The sequence below is a fragment of the Lampris incognitus genome, chromosome 14, assembly GCF_029633865.1.
Source record: "Lampris incognitus isolate fLamInc1 chromosome 14, fLamInc1.hap2, whole genome shotgun sequence".
Taxonomy (NCBI): domain Eukaryota; kingdom Metazoa; phylum Chordata; class Actinopteri; order Lampriformes; family Lampridae; genus Lampris; species Lampris incognitus.
The window spans coordinates 10,255,747-10,273,702 of NC_079224.1; the positions used below are offsets into that span (position 1 = coordinate 10,255,747).

General features: G+C 46.6%; 1 protein-coding gene across 1 annotated transcript; it reads left to right on the top strand.

The window, feature by feature from the left end:
* The first annotated feature begins 5,867 nt into the window (after positions 1-5,867).
* On the top strand, positions 5,868-17,675 carry LOC130124307 (gastrula zinc finger protein XlCGF57.1-like). The gene is made up of 2 exons (XM_056293768.1): positions 5,868-6,036; positions 16,114-17,675. The coding sequence occupies exons 1-2, from the start codon at positions 5,868-5,870 to the stop codon at positions 17,673-17,675; spliced, it is 1,731 nt and encodes a 576-aa protein (XP_056149743.1).
* Positions 17,676-17,956: the final 281 nt, after the last annotated feature.

A 17,956-nucleotide genomic window follows, 5' to 3' on the forward strand; every position in this document is an offset into this window, starting at 1 on the left:
CCACCTCTTTCCGGTCACTCTCACCTGGGGTAACCGCTCACTGTCTGTTGGTGCACTCCTGGATTCGGGGGCGGACGAGTGTTTGATGGACACCTCGCTGGCCCGGCAGGCCGGCATTCCACTCGTCCCCCTAGACACACCCCTCACAGCCCAAGCCCTAGATGGACGTTCACTAGGTAAAATCACACACAGCACTGCTTCCCTCACTCTTTCGGGAAATCACGTGGAAGCTATCCGTTTCTTGGTTTTGCACGCCCCCACAGCGCCCCTGGTGTTAGGAAGACCGTGGTTGGAACGGCACGATCCCTACATCTCTTGGTCTACTGGGCGGATTTTGGGTTGGAGCGTTGCGTGTCATGCCAACTGCCTTCGCTCCGCCCACTCCCCGTCCAGCGGCCTCAGACCCGTGCCTCCTCCCACGGATCTCACTGGTGTTCCTTCCATTTATCACGATTTAGCCCCTGTATTTAGTAAAGAAAGTGCACTTTCCCTCCCCCCTCACCGTCCCTATGATTGTGCCATAGATCTCTTTCCCGGGGCCGCCCTTCCCACCGGTCGGTTGTATAACCTCTCCGTCCCAGAGAAGGAGGCTATGCGCAATTATATCACAGAGTCCCTGGCCTCAGGAATCATAAGGCCCTCGTCTTCCCCGGTGGCGGCGGGCTTCTTTTTTGTGGCAAAGAAGGAGGGCAGCCTGAGGCCTTGCATAGATTATCGTATGTTAAATAATATCACGGTGAAAAATAAATACCCACTCCCCCTTATGAGTTACACGTTCGAGCCACTCACTCACGCCACGGTGTTCACGAAGCTGGACCTGCGCAGCGCGTACCACCTGGTGCGCATCCGGGAAGGGGATGAATGGAAGACGGCCTTCAACACCCACCTAGGGCATTTCGAGTACCTCGTTATGCCCTTCGGCCTCACCAACGCCCCGGCCGTCTTCCAGGCATTGGTCAACGACGTGCTCCGGGACATGCTGAACACGTTCGCGGTGGTGTACCTGGATGACATACTCGTGTTCTCCAGGACTGAGGAGGAACACCACCAGCATGTCCGCCTGGTCCTCCAACGGCTGCTGGAGAACAGGCTCTTCGTGAAAGCCGAGAAGTGCGTGTTCCACTCCGCCTCCGTGGAGTTCCTTGGCCACATCGTGGAGAAGGGGCTCGTCCGCACTGACCCCAGGAAGACCCGAGCGGTGGAGGAGTGGGCACGGCCCACCAACAGGACGCAACTCCAGCGCTTCCTGGGGTTTGCAAACTTCTACCGGCGCTTCATCAGGGGGTTCAGCCGTGTGGCCGCCCCCCTCACTGCACTCACCTCCAACCTCCGCCCTTTCTCCTGGAACTCGGAGGCGGAAGCCGCCTTCTTGGCCCTGAAGAGGCTGTTCACAACGGCTCCGGTGCTCGCCCACCCGGACCCGTGCAGACAGTTCATCGTGGAGGTGGACGCATTGGACACGGGCATCGGAGCCGTCCTCTCCCAGCGGTCGGAGGAGGACCAGAAGATCCACCCGTGCGCCTTCTTCTCCCGGCGTTTCAGTCCTGCGGAGAAGAATTATGACATCGGCAACGGAGTTGCTGGCCGTCCACGCCGCCCTAGAGGAGTGGAGACACTGGCTGGAGGGAGCAGGGCAGCCGTTCATCGTATGGTCCGATCACAAAAACCTGACCTACGTACGGACGGCTAAGAGGCTCAACCCCAGGCAGGCGCGCTGGGCTCTCTTCTTCAGCCGGTTCGACTTCACCCTCACCTACCGCCCGGGCACCAAGAACGTCAGGGCAGACGCCCCAGACACCATCCTTCCCCCGGCCCGGGTGGTGGGCGCCGTCACCTGGGCCATCGAATCAGTGGTGAGAAGGGCCCAGCGCGCCCATCCCGACCCAGGCAATGGACCCCGGAACCGGCTATTTGTGCCTCCCTCTGTCCGGCCCCAGGTGCTGGAGTGGGGCCACTCCAGCCATCTTGCCTGCCACCCCGGTGTCTACAGAACGGCGGCCTTCATCCGCAGGGGTTTCTGGTGGCCCACCATGGAGGCAGACACCAGAGAGTTCGTGGCAGCCTGCACCACCTGCGCCCGCAGCAAGGCTCTCCATCGCCCTCCAGCAGGTCTCCTGCGCCCCCTTCCTGTCCCCGGCCGACCTTGGTCCCACATTGCCTTGGACTTTGTAACTGGCCTCCCCGTGTCCCAAGGCAATGACACCATCCTGACCATTGTCGACCGGTTTTCCAAGGCCGTCCATTTTGTTGCCCTCACCGAACTCCCCTCTGCAGCCGAGACGGCGGACCTTCTCGTCTCCCACGTCGTCCGACCTCATGGGATTCCCCTGGACATTGTCTCTGACCGTGGTCCCCAGTTCACTTCGAAGGTATGGCAGCCCTTCTGTAAGGGGATTGGGGCCACGGTCAGCCTCTCCTCCGGGTATCACCCCCAGACCAATGGGCAGGCAGAGCGGGCCAATCAAGCCCTGGAGGCGGCTTTGCGTTGCGTTACCACCAGCAACCCCGCCTCCTGGAGCAAGTACCTGCCCTGGGTGGAGTACTCGCTCAACTCCATGGAGAGTTCGGCTACCGGTTTGTCCCCCTTCGAGTGTTCCCTGGGCTATCAACCCCCTCTGTTCCCCCATCAGGAGTTGGAGGTAGCGGTCCCGTCCACGAGGGCCCATCTCCGCCGATGCCGGCGCGTTTGGAAGACCGCCCGGGCCGCTATGTTGCAAGCTACAGAGCGGGCCCGGCGCAGCGCCAACCGGCGGAGAGTGCCGGCCCCAGCTTATCGACCTGGCCAGAGGGTATGGCTCCTGGCCCGGGACCTGCCCCTCCCTACCCTCAACCGGAAGCTGGCTCCCCACTACGTCGGTCCCTACACCATCGACCGCATCGTCAACCCTTCGGCGGTGCGTCTCCATCTCCCTACCTCACTCAAGATCCATCCCGTCTTCCATGTCTCGCGCCTCAAACCGGTAGCCACCAGCCCCCTGTCTCCCCCTGTCCAAGCTCCTCCACCCCCCAGGGTCCTCGACGGTGGTGACATGGTCTGGGATGTCGACCAGCTGCTCGCCGTACGCCGCCGGGGGCGTGGGTACCAATACCTGGTGGACTGGGTTGGCTATGGGCCCGAGGACCGCAGCTGGGTTCCCCGGTCCTACCTGGCCGACCCCGCACTCCTGGAGTTCTATCGGGCCCACCCCAACGCCATCGGACGGTCGCCCGGTGTCTCCCGTAGGAGGGGGGGTCCTGTTGTGGTTACACCGCCCCGAGCTGCCTCCCCGGCACGTTCAAGCCACTCCCCCAGCTCGGACGTGCCGGAAACATCCGAGCGCTCGGCTCGCGCTCTGAGACGAGCGCTGCACTGCACCAGGTGTTTGCCATCATCCATCAGGCACACCTGTGGCAATCAGGCAGCCTTCTACAAGAAGCCTCCCAGAACGTCTCTCAGTGCTTCGACGTACTGAACCCTGCGGTAAAGTTCTGACAAGCCCTCCAGCGTTCCTTGCTTTCTGTTTATTCCCCAGTGTCTTATCTTCGTGTCTCTGTTTCCTCCCAAGACTCTCCCTCCGCGATTTCCACGGCTCCCCTCGTCCCCAGCGACCTTCACGTTTCTCCCCGGACCTCTCCTGCGATCTCCCCCCTTGTCCCTCTACCTGGACCCCTCCTTTCGGACTCGACTTCCCGGATCTCGGACCTGGACTTTCTCGGACAACCCCTCTTGGATCACGGACTGGACTTTCTCGCCAGGTGCACGCACATTTCTTCAACACCTCCTGGTCATTTACATACCGCACCACACATTGGCTAAAAACACTCACACATAGTTATACACGCAAACCACGGGACACCACACATAGTTTATTCACACATCCCACTAACAGAACGCCTTTTTTCACCATACATTCCCCTCCCACAATAAAACCCCCCTTTGTAGACTTAGAAGTCATCTCGTGTCTGTCTGTCTTGGGTTTCGCCACACGGGTCAGGTTCTGGTGCGCGAGCATAACAAGAGGACGAGGAAATAGGGGAAACAAGTGAAATATGTCATAGTAAAAGGAGCTTGGAAGAGAGCAGTTCAGATGAAGACAGGAGAGTTGTTTGGTAAAAGGTTGTGAGGGAGGATTTTAAAATAATTCTTAAATTCAGAAAGGATGATGAGCATCTTCACCTTAGGCCAATAGCATTGTCTAGAGAATTAAAAAAGAAGCTAGGAGAGGTGGAAATCTCTAAGAGTTTGAGAGATGGAAAACTGTTAACGCAAAACGGTAAGAACAGAAAAACAAAGCCTTGGATATTGAATGTATTTGCAATAAAATGATAAGTGAAAGAAGGCTTTGCTGTGAAAGTAGAGTGACACGGGGAGTGATAAGTATTCCTGTGGGTGAAGATTTAGAAAGACTCAAGCGGAGTATTTGTGGGGGCGAGGTGAGCAGAATAAAGAGATTGCTGAAAACAGTTAATGGCGAAAGAGTTGATAGCTTGTCTGTGCTTCTGGAGTTTCAGGAGTCTGTAATTCCTGAAAAAGTTAAAATCTGGTATTTGAACTTTCCAGTTAGGCCCTATATCCCTCCTCTACTTCATTGTTACAAATGCCAGAGAAATAGGTAAGTAGCAGCAGTTTGCAAAGGAAAGCAGAAGCGTCCCAAATGTGGAGGTGAGCACAGAGTTGAAGACTACAAAGAGCATGTGAGGGAAAAGTGTTGTAATTGGGGCAGGCTGGGCTAACTACTAGCCCATGCAGACCGGCTGTTCCGACAGTCATCCTGGCTGGCATTTGTTCCCTTGTACATTTTTTTTTTTGGGGGGGGGTATAAGTGTTGGTTTTAATGTGTGTTCTTGTAGGTCTTAAATATGTTTTTGTCTGTATGTTGCACCGCTGTGGGCTGGGGGAAACGGCATTTTGTTTCACTTCATGTGCGCAAGTACATGAGGTGAAATGAGAAATAGTGTCCCTGATTCCTGATTCCAGACAGAAGACTATATATTTTAATAGAGGTACAACAAACATTACATAGAATTCAAATGATGGGTCTTACAATATCATTTTTATGGGTACCGGCACACATTGGCATTGAGGGAAATGAAATAGCAGATAAGGTTAAAAAGAAGGCTACAAAACATACTCGCATTGATTTGGTAGTTACTTTAAGCGAGACAGAAATAAAGAGCATTATTAAGCACAGTTTGAAGGAAAGGTGGCAAAAGCAATAGGAGGCAGAGGGGAAAGGATACACAGGTCAAAGGAAAGTGGGAGAAATGGGGTGTGCAGGAAGGAACAGGAGAGATGAGACAATAATTTCAAGACTCAGATTTGGACACACTGGACTAAACAATACAATTTTCAAAATAGCTAAACACAATACAGATAGATGTGACTACTGTGGGCAAGACGAGACAATAGAGCATGTTATGTTATAGTGTCAGAAATTTGAGGCAGAACGAAGGTGTGTGACTCAGTCTCAGGAAAATAAAAGTACAATGTAATTTAGAAAATATTCTACAGAAGAATTCAACTGAGTGTTATAAACACTTGTTTGAATTTCTTAGAGTAACTAATTTAATTAAGACGTTTTGAGGTGGGTTTTTTTGGGGGGGGGGTATAGACATTCTGGTTTACACTCCATACCAGCTGGTGGCGGTAAGGAGCCAAGGCGAAGAAGAAGATGAAGATGATGAAGAAGAAGAAGAAGAACAGAAGAAGAAGAAGAAGGAGGAGGAGGAGGAGGAGAAACGCAATGGGAGAGGGTTAGCAGAGGAATAGAGGCGGGGAAGAGGGTTTGGAAGAAGAAGAAGAAGTAGTAGAAGAAGAAGAAAAAAAAGAGTTACGCGACATTGTGCCGCTGGAGTTCAACTGGTTTTACTTCCCCGTTGAGTTTACCATGTCCAGAACAAACCTGAGATCGTTCGTCGTCGAGCGACTAACAGCAGCAGCTGAGGAGATAGTAGGAGCTTTCGAGAGGACGATAGAGGAGTATGAGGACGAGAGAGATCGACAGAGGAGACTGCTGGACATGGTGTTGAAGCCCAGGATCACGTTACACAGAATAGGTTGGTAAAATCAAGTTTCCGTGTGTGCCACCCATAATCAAAACATTCTTGCATTCCTTCTTTCACTTTGATTTTATTGTTTATTTGCTCCAGGAATTAACACAGATCTCTGTGACTAGTTGTTTCTTCTTCTTCGTCTTCTTTTTTTTTAACAAATCTTTATTAAATTTTCATTGAACACATTTCAACACATTATACAGAGAAATACGTCAGTCAATTTAACACGTGGGGAACTGGTCAACTTTAACATCTTGTGTTTATACATAAGACATCAACAACAAATCTATTAAAAGAAAGAAAAAGTAAAACAAAAAACAATACTGTCAGCATCAGAATGTACGAGAGAGATTCAAGCTTATATATACACTCACCGGCCACTTTATTAGGCACACCTGTCCAACTGCTCGTTAACGCAAATTTCTAATCAGCCAATCGCATGGCAGCAACTCAATGCATTTAGGCATGTAGACATGGTCAAGACGATCTGCTGCAGTTCAAACCGAGCATCAGAATGGGGGAGAAAAGTGATTTAAGTGACTTTGAGCGTGGCATGGTTGTTGGTGCCAGACGGGCTGGTCTGAGTATTTCAGAAACTGCTGATCTACTGGCATTTTCACGCACAACCATCTCTAGGGTTTACAGAGAATGGTCCGAAAAAGAGAAAATATCCAGTGAGCGGCAGTTCTGTGGGCGAAAATGCCTTGTTGATGCCAGAGGTCAGAGGAGAATGGCCAGACTGGTTCGAGCTGATAGAAAGGCAACAGTAACTCAAATAACCACTCATTACAACCGAGGTATGCAGAAGAGCATCTCTGAACGCACAACACGTCGAACCTTGAGGCAGATGGGCTACAGCAGCAGAAGACCACACCGGGTGCCACTCCTGTCAGCTAAGAACAAGAAACCGAGGCTACAATTCGCACAGGCTCACCAAAATTGGACAATAGAAGATTGGAAAAACGTTGCCTGGTCTGATGAGTCTCGATTTCTGCTGCGACATTCGGATGGTAGGGTCAGAATTTGGCGTCAACAACATGAAAGCATGGATCCATCCTGCCTTGTATCAACGGTTCAGGCTGGTGGTGGTGGTGTAATGGTGTGGGGGATATTTTCTTGGCACACTTTGGGTCCCTTAGTACCAATTGAGCATCGTGTCAACACCACAGCCTACCTGAATATTGTTGCTGACCATGTCCATCCCTTTATGACCACAGTGTTCCCATCTTCTGATGGCGACTTCCAGCAGGATAACGCGCCATGTCATAAAGCTCGAATCATCTCAGACTGGTTTCTTGAACATGACAATGAGTTCACTGTACTCAAATGGCCTCCACAGTCACCAGATCTCAATCCAATAGAGCACCTTTGGGATGTGGTGGACTGGGAGATTCGCATCATGGATGTGCAGTCGACAAATCTGCAGCAACTGCGTGATGCTATCTTGTCAATATGGACCAAACTCTCTGAGGAATGTTTCCAGTACCTTGTTGAATCTATGCCACGAAGGATTAAGGCAGTTCTGAAGGCAAAAGGGGGTCCAACCCGGTACTAGGAAGGTGTACCTAATAAAGTGGCCAGTGAGTGTATATATATATATTTATTACCAAGTATTTTCCCTATTATTTGAGCGGTCTTAATAGCTGTTTTTGTTCATTGTTGTCTTGGAAATGGAGTCAAAGAGATGTTGTAGTTCAACACAAAACAGTCGGATATTAGGTGTGATCTGAAGCACTTTAGCCTTATGTATGTGCTATTTGCCGACAAGACAGATAAGCTTGAGAGAATTGTTAGTGGATATTGAGTCTTTATTACAGTTCAGAAACAAGACAATGTCCTCAATGGTGTCAGTCTGTTAAAGCTTAGAAAAACCAACAGAGCATCTTCAACCCAGAACTCTTGAGAGTAAGTACATTCATAGCATAAATGGGAAATAGATTCAATTTCTGTTTTGCAAAAGGAGCACACTGGAGAAATATCTTCTTTAAATCTATGCAGTAATTTATTACAAGGCTAGTATCTATGTAATACCTTCATGTGAACTTATTTTATTTTACTTGGAATGAGGAATTTTTAAGGTCTGATCAACCTTTCTCTGCTAAGATTTCTGGAAAACGTAGTTTCCATAAAAGAGTCGATTTGGGACAATAACTCCGATCTGAGGTCAGTATTTTTCTGATCCGTCGATTATTACACGGAGGATCTGACAGGTTTTTCCACCAATTGAGAGTTCGGGAATTTCTCCACTCAAAGGGCCATATATTAATGCACTTTTGATGAGAAACAGTAACTTTGGTGATATACTTTTTATAACATTGTTATATGCTTTTCGAGAAATATTCATACCCTTCATCTGAACAAAATCTTCATATCAGTAGAGGTTGCCTCTCTCAGTGAGTAAATTAAAACAAAGACTATACCCTCATCCATCCATTCTTTTATATATCTGGACATGTTTAGAAACAATACATGCTGATTGTTTCATATTATGCATGAATGTGGAGAAAAGTTATGTTCGAAAGCAATCATCCAAACTTCAAGAGATTGTTTGTGAAAATTGGTGAGCTTGAGAGGCAATTTATTACACTTGTAATTACAAGATAATAGAAATCTTAGGCCACCACACTTATCAAATAATAAATTGGGAATATAAAACCATTGACAATTATTTGTAGATAAACATTGCTTAATCCAATTTACCTTGAAAATATGATTGATTGTTTGAAAGTCTAATGCATTAAAGTCTAACCCAAACGTGTAGTGAGGGTGAACTGGGAACATCTAGTGGAGGCCCCTGTCCGTGAGGTCTTCAACTCCCACCTCCGGAAGAAGTTCTCGTGTATCCCGGGGGAGGCTGGGGACATGGAGTCTGAGTGGGCCATGTTCAAAGCCTCTATTGTAGATGCGGCAGGCAGAAGTTGTGGTCAAAAGGTCATCAGTGCCTGTCGAGGCAGCAACCCAAGAACCTGCTGGTGGACACCGGTGGTGAGGGAGGCCGTCAGGCTAAAGAAGGAGGCCTTTTGGACTTGGTTGACCCAGGGGTCTCCTGAAGCAGCAGACAGGTACCGGGAGGCCAAAAGGGCTGCCGCTTCAGCAGTTGCGAAAGCAAAAACTCAGGTGTGGGAGGAGTTTGGCGAGGCAATGAAGGGGGACTTTTGCTTGGCCTCAAGAAAGTTCTGGCAAACCATCCGGCGACTCAGGAAGGGGAAGCAGGGCTTGACTCAGGCTGTGTTCAGCTAGGGAGGGGAACGGTTGACCCGGACTGGGGATGTTGTCGAGCGGTGGAAAGAACACTTTGACAAGCTCCTGAACCCGACTAACATGTCCTCAGTGGAGGAGGTAGAGTCTGAAGACTCAGGGGAAGCCCCACCCATATCCCTGGCAGAGGTCTCTGAGGTAGTTAAAAAGTTCCTCAGTGGCAAGGCGCCGGGTGTGGGTGAGATTCATCCTGAGATGTTGAAGGTGCTGGACATTGTTGGGCTGTCTTGGTTGGCACGCCTCTTCACCATCGCGTGGAGGTCGGGGACAGTACCTGTGGAGTGGCAGATGGGTGGTGGTTCCCATATTCAAAAAGGGGGACCAGAGGGTGTGCTCCAATTATCGGGGCATCACATTGCTCAGCCTTCCGAAAGTCTACTCTAGGGTGCTCGAAAGGAGGCTCCGACCGATTGTCGAACCTCAGATCCAGGAGGAACAATGCAGATTTTGTCCTGGCCGTGGAATAATGGACCAACTCTTTACCCTTGCGGAAGTGCTGAGAGGGACATGGGAGTTTGACCAGCCAATCTCTGTGTGTTTTGTGGACTTGGAGAAGGCTTATGCCCGTGTACCCCGGGGCACTCTGTGGGGAGTCCTGCGAGAGTATGGGGTACCGGGGCAGTTGCTACAAGCCATCCAGTCCTTGTATAACCAAAGTGAGAGCTGTGTCCGCATTCTTGGCACAAAGTCAAACATGTTTTCAGTGGGTGTCGGACTCTGCCAAGGTTGTCCCTTGTCTCCAATTATGTTTGTGGTATCCATGGACAGGATCTCGAGGCGAGGAGTGTGTCCGTTTTGGGAACCTCAGAATTGCATCTCTGCTCTTCGCAGATGATGTAGTTTTGTTGGCTTCATCAGAACGCGACCTCCAGCGTGCACTGGGGCGGTTTGCAGCTGAGTGTGAAATGGCTGCGATGAGAGTCAGCACCTCCAAGTCTGAGGCCATGGTTCGCTACTTGAAAATGGTGGATTGCTCCCTCCAGGTTGGGGATGAGTTGTTGCCTCAAGTGAAGGAGTTCAAGTATCTCGGGGTCTTGTTCACGAGTGAGGGTAGGATGGAGCAGGAGATTGACAGGCGGATCGGTGCAGCATCAGCAGTAATGCGGACGTTGTACTGGACTGTTGTGGCGAAGAAGGAGCTAAGCCGGGAGGCAAAGCTCTCAATTTACCAGTCAATCTTCGTTCCGATCCTCGCCTATGGTCACGAGCTTTGGGTAGTGAGTGAAAGGGTGAGATCACGGATACAAGCGGCTGAAATGAGTTTCCTCCGTAGGGTGTCTGGGCTCAGCCTTAGAGATAGGGTGAGGAGCTCGGACATCCAGAGGGAGCTTGGAGTAGAGCCGCGCTGCTCCTTTGCATCTAAAGGAGCCAGTTGAGATGGTTTGGGCATCTGATTAGGATGCCTCCTGGGCACCTTCTTTTGAAGGTTTACCGGGGACGGCCAACTGGAAGGAGACCCCGGGGTAGACCCAGAACTCGCTGGAGGGACTAAATGTCCAATCTGGTGTGGAAACGCCTTGGACTCTCCCAGGAGGAGCCGGAGGGTGTTGCTGGGGAGAGGGACGCCGGGAGTGCCCTACTTAGCTGGCTGCCACCACGACCCAACCCCGAGAAAGTGGCTGAAGATGAGATGAGATGCATTAAAGCCCTCTTCAGAGTCTTCTAATACATGTTTTTCTTTTAACATACTCAGTTTTGTTTTTCCATATAAAGGTAAACAGGAGAGAATCAATGGCTGCACATGTCTTTGGATCAACATAAAGTGAGATGGCAGGGTATATTATTCTTGAGATACCTCTGCCTTTGACAGAAGCACACAGCTCTGTATGGTAAGGTCTCTTTGCAACCAGCAGTTAAGACTTATTTTCTATCTTGGGTGAGAAATTGGCAGATACTCTATCAGGCGCTGACTTATTTTTCATGATACCAAGATATCGTACTGATTTTTTTTACATCTTTACCACTTATTGAAGTCTTATCAGAATTATGTACTGTTAAAATTTTGCACTTACTCTGTATAATGGTAAGGCCTGAGGACTTAGAGAATTTCTTTAAAGCCTCTAGGAATCAGGAACACTTTTATTTGTCATCTTACTTCACGCACTTGCGTACATGAAATGAAACGAAATGCCGTTTCCCCCAGCCCACAACAGTAAGACACAAAGACAAAAACAAATCCAAAAATTAAAGAACACACTAACACATGCACTGTATGTACAAAAGTATTGGGACACACCTCTTAATCCTTGTATTCAGGTGTTTCATTTAGACCCATTGCCACAGGTGTACAAAATCAAGCAGCTAGCCATGCAGTCTGCATTTACAAACATTTGTGAAAGAATGGGTCGTTCTGAAGAGCTCACTGAATTCAAGCGTGGTACTGTCATAGGATGCCACCTTTGCAATAAGTCAGTTTGTGTAATTTCTTCCCCGCTAGATATTCCACGGTCAACTGTAAGTGGTATTATTGAAAAGTGGAAGCGTTTAGGAACAACAGCAACTCAGCCACGAAGTGGCAGAACACGTAAAGTCACACAGCGGGTTCAACGAGTGCTGAGGTGCATAGTGGGATGAACTAGAATGGAGGTTGCGAGCCAGGTCTTCTCGTCCGACACCAGTGCCTGACCTCACAAATGCTCTTCTGGATGAATGGGCAAAAATTCCCACAAACACACTCCAAGCCTTCCCAAAAAGAGTCAGCCTGTTATAGCTGCAAAGGGGGGATCAACTCTATATTAATGCCTATGGGTTTACAATGGGATGTCATAAAAGCTCCTGTAGGTGTAATGGCCAGGTGTCCCAATACTTTTGTACATATAGTGTATATCAAAACTAAACAAAACAATCACTGTCCAAGGGAATGAACGCCAGCCAGGATGAATGTTGGAACCAGCAGTCTGCAAGGGCTAGCAGTTAGCTTAGCCTACCCCCCTCTCCCAGCCAATCCTGTGCCAGCTCTCACAGCCATCAAATGGAGACAAGACTTAGATGTGGACAAAGACACTACATGGACGGTACTGTGTGAGGCCGCAGCAAATGTGAATTTGCGCCGCCATCTTCCAACACTAGTACTGGGTGAGACTGCTGCAAACGCGAATTAGCGCAGCCATCCAATGTGACCAGTGCTTTATCGTCATTCTTTAAAAAGAAACAGGTGTCATCAGCCAGTTGACTAATTATTAAGTTATTTTCTCCTATTTTTATACCTTCAATACTTGTACAATATACAGTGTATAGGTGAATAAGTTCGACAGCAATTAGAAATAAAAACGGAAATATCGGACACCCTTATCCGATACCTCGTTTACCATCAAAGTGAGGTGAAGTACTGAGACACTGCTACTGATATTTTCATAGAGCGTGTGAACCATTTTTTTTTACATTTTCCCCAAAGCCAAAATGAAGTCAAGCTTCACTTATGAATAGATGTTCCACAGTGTCGAAGGCTTTGCAAAAATCTTTTTCAAAGTATAACTGCTTCTTCATTAATTAAATCAGAATAAGCTAATAAATCTAGGATTAAACGAATATAATTACTTATGTGTCTGTCCTTCATAAACCCATATTGCGTTGGTGATATAATTTCGTTCAGACATGGTTTCGGTCTTTTAGCATACAGGGAAGCGAACAATTTATAATCCGAGTTTAATAATGATATTGGACGCCAATTATCTACATACAAACTAACTTTGTTTGGCTTAGGGATTGGAACAATAAGGCCTTGTTTCATTGATTCAATTAGCTCTCAGACAGCCAAAATCATATCTTTAATGTCCTCCCAGAAAGTTTTGTAAAATTCAGGTCCAGGGCTTTTGTTGGAAGGGACATTCAGCATCAAGTTAATCATCGGTTAAAGGACTTACACAAAGTTCAATACTTTCTTGAGTTATTTTAGGAATAAATCAGCAAGCTTTATCAAAGAAGGAGCTGCAAGATTGAGGGTCAAAAGAAGAAGTAAATAATTTTTGATAATTAGAAATAAAAGTAGAGATTCTTCCCTCATCAGTAGTAAGAGTGTTATTGACATATAATGAAGAAATATATTTAGTTCCCCCACATCTTTTTTCCAAACTAAAAAAGTTTTTTTTCCCCAAATTTCCATCCATTTTGACCTTGATCTGATAAATGCCCCTTTTGCTTTTTCAATATAAAGCGTATTCAGCTCTTGTAAAGAATGTGATTTTATTTTATCTTCATCATTAGAAAGTGGTATATTTAAAATATAATTTATTTCCTTTACAATTTTAGCATTTCTTGTCATTTTAGTTTTTGAATATTGTTTGCCAAATTTGATGGAATTTTTTCTACATTCAACTTTAAACAATTCCCATTTAGAAATAGAGGAGATATCATTCCTGGTAATGAAGGTGTTTGTATTTTAATGCCTAAACAATAGGATGATTGTTGAAGGAAAGAAGAATTAAGTTTCCAGTATCCTGAATTATTTGTTTACTGGATTTTTGCATTGGATAGGACAAGATCATTTCCAGCATGGTCCGCTAGGGGAGCAGGAGAGATATTGCTTGAGCATAAGGAGGGTGCCAGAGAACCAGAGATAAGCCAAAGATCGATGCGAGATTTCTGAGATAAGTTAGCCTTGAACCATGTAAATGAATCAGATGAGTTTGGATGTACAAATCTAAAAGCATCTAATAATAATAGATGACTACAAAAATCATTAATAACTAAGTTTAAGTTACTTGTTCTGCCTCTTGGGGGAGATCTGTCAACATACAAATCTGGAGCCTCATTGAAGTCACCGCCAATAATGAGTGTGGCTGAAGGAAATCTATTTTTTGGAGTGAGTATATTGGTAGACAACTGTTGAAGGAGTATGTTATTTAGAGTGGTCCTTTTATAACCATAAACATTGGAATAATGGTTAAAATCCATCTGCCGTCAGAAGAAAGTTGTGTTTCAATAATAGATCCATTAAAGCTGCGATCAAATAAGATCATAATGCCCCCCTGAATGATTAGAACCATGACAAAAAAAGAGCTTTTCCACCCCACTTGATTGCGCCAAAATATTTCATCTCTTTGACATGAATGTGTCTCTTGTAAAAAGTAAATCTTTTTTTGTGCCTTACAAAACAAAAATAGGGCTTTTCTTTTGGTTATTTCTCGTATCCTTCATACATTAAGAGAAAAACATGATAGAGAAAATTGTGACATAATACTAAAAAAAAGAAATTACCTTATAGGTAGAGACTTGAAAGTGTATAACCTGAAACTGTGGAAAAATTTGCAAAACTGAGAATTATGGTACACCCCTGTTAAACTGTACTGCAGATTCCAAGGACGATATTGCAAAACTGAAAGAGATACATTTTCTCCTGACTAGTACAAAAAAAAAAGGGGGGGGCAAAAGTTCCTGAATGCGGAAAACGAAAGGCAAAGTAGAAAGTGTTTAACTTAGTGTTGTACCATTCTCTTGGCCAGCGTCTGTTTAGTTTCCCCAATGTACAAGTCATGGCAATCCTCTTGGCATTTAACAGCGTACTCTATATTGCTCTGTTTGTGCTGGGGGACCCGATCCTTGGGGTGGTCCAACTTCTGGTGCACCTTGTTAAGGGCTTTGATAGCAACTGAGACGCGATGTTTGGAAAATATGCATCACAACTTTTCCGACACTCCCACCACATACAGAATCACCACTGGTTTATACTTAAGACAGCTGTGGTCCTTCTCCTCTCTTCGATTGGCTGGTGCACTGTTTGGGCATGTTCCTGGCTTTGACAAATGCCCAGTTAGGATAAGCACACTTAACCTGGGGATGTTTAATGTGGAATTTCTCCCCTTCCCCGGCCACTGTATTGGTGGGGACATTGTCAGCTCAGTGGTTCAGCATCCTGATGATTCCTAGTTTGTGCTCCAGTGAATGATGAGAGCCAAACCTTAGGTACTGATCAGTATGTGTTGGTTTATGGTAAATATCAATAATTAAATGTTCCCCATCACCAATTGCAATTTCACAATCTATGAAGGCTAACCTGTCGTTTTCCTACATCCTCCCTGGTGAACTTGTGGTTGTCCACGAAGTTAATGTGGTTGGTGAAATGTGGTACATCCAGAGATTTAACTTTAACCCAGGTGTCATCCATAAGTCTGAACTAATGGCTATGTGGTGTCCCCGGATAGGACATCAGAGCCCTCCTTTCCATTTACTCCATGTACAAGTTGGCCACTATATGTGAGACTAGGAAACCCATAGCACACCCATGCCTCTGCCTATAGTACTGCCCCCTGTATGTGAAGTACGTGGACTGAAGACAGCTTCAGGAGCAGACATACTCGATCAGTGTTAAGGGTGGTGCTATTGCTAAGGGTGGGGTCGTTTTGTAGTATCATATGGACTACCTCCACTGCATAATCAACAGGAATGCATGTGAAGAGAGACTTAACATCATAAGAGACCATTGTTTCATCCCTCTCCATAATGATGTCCTTCACCTTATCCACAAAATCCATAGTTTTCTGAATGCGATGTTCATTACTGCCTACCAATGAATTCAGAATAGATGCAAGAAACTTAGCGATGTTAAAGGTCACTGAGTTAATCATACAAACAATAGGCCATACTGGTACATCCTGTTTATGCATCTTAGGTAAACCATACAGATTAGGTGTAGCTTCCCCTGTGTATAATATCTGGTAAAAATTCTGTCAATAGGGGGAAGCTACACCTAGTTTAGGTTTGCATAAGATGCGTAAACAGGGTGTGCCTGTACGACCAAACTTGAATTAGGTATGCTGAATCAAATTTAACATATATCTGTAGATGCAAATAACAGCATTGATTTTTGTATTCACTTCTTTTCAGACTTTGTACAGTTATCTGATCAGCAGTGTCATGAGCAGGAGGGGAGCCCCAGTCTGATCAAGGAGGAACAACAGGAACTCTGGATCAGTCCACAGGAATACCAGCTTCCATTGCAGGATGTAGCTGATACCTCTGAGTCCATATTTACCCCTCTTTGTGATGGAAATGATGATGGTAAAGGTCAGCCTCTGCCCTCACAACTCCACCAATCTCAGACAGAGGGAGACACTGAGCCCCCAGCTGTCACTTCATTTGAACGGATAGAACTGGATGCCAAAGAAGACAACTTTTTAATATCAGAACCAGCAAGTGACCACCACACCCTCTCTAACTGTTGTCATGTAATTAAGAGTGAAGCTGACCATACTTACAGTCGTCAAAACTGTGAGGAAGCGGATTCAAATCGGAAAGCAAGGCTGAAACCTCACAAAAATCCCTACAACAAGTGCAAGATTTGTGGGAAAGTGCTTTATAATTTGGAAGTTTTTAGAATTCACATGACATTTCACACAGGGGAAAAGCCTTTCAAATGCACCACTTGTGGGAGAGATTTTACCTGTAAGTACAACATGGAGAGGCATACAAGGACTCATGCAGGGGAGAAGCCATTCAGATGCACCACGTGCAGGAAAATGTTTACCCATGAGTCAAGTTTTCAAAGGCACATAAGGACTCATACAGGGGAGAAGCCCTTCAGATGCACCACGTGCGGGAAAATGTTTACCCAGAAGTCAAGTTTACAAAGGCACGTAAGGACTCATACATGGCTGAAGCCATTCAGATGCACCACGTGCGGAAAAATGTTTACCCAGAAATCAAGTTTTCAAAGGCACATAAGGACTCACACAGGGGAGAAGCCATTCAGATGTGCCACATGTGGGAAAATGTTTACTTGGAAGTCACAATTCCAAATGCATGTAAGGACTCATACAGGGGAGAAGCCATTCAGATGCACCACATGCGGGAAAACGTTTACCCAGAAGTCAAATTTACGAATACACGAAAGGAGTCATACAGGGGAGAAGCCATTCAGATGCACCATGTGCGGGAAAATGTTTACCCATAAGTCAAATTTTAAAATCCACATAAGGACACATACGGGGGAGAAGCCATTCATATGCGCTACATGCGGGAAAATGTTTACGCGGAAGACAAGTTTACAAATGCATGTAAGGACTCATACAGGGGAGAAGCCATTCAGATGCACCACATGCGGAAAAATGTTTACCCATAAGTCAAATTTTCAAACGCACGTAAGGACTCATACAGGGGAGAAACCATTCAGGTGCACCACGTGCGGGAATATGTTTACCCATAAGTCAAGTTTTAAAAGGCACATAAGGACTCATACAGGGGAGAAGCCATTCAGATGCACCATGTGCGGGAAAATGTTTACCCATAAGTCAAGTTTTAAAAGACATGTGACGACTCATTCAAGGGACACGCCATTCAGGTGCTTGGATTGTGGAAATGGTTTCAGCTCAGAATGGCATCTCAGACGACACGCTGTGATCCACAAAGGTGAGAGGCCTCACAGCTCACTGCAGAAAGAAGTTAACTGACTATTCAACTTAATTATTTATAGTCATTTACACTCACTGGCCACTTTATTAGGTACACCTTGCTAGTACCGGGTTGGACGCCTTTTTGCCTACAGAACTGCCTTAATCCTTCGTGGCATAGATTCAACAAGGTACTGGAAACATTCCTCAGAGAGTTTGGTCCATATTGACATGATAGCATCACGTAGTTGCTGCAGATTTGTCGGCTGCACATCCATGATGCGAATCTCCCGGTCCACCACATCTCAAAGGTGCTCTATTGGATTTAGATCTGGTGACTG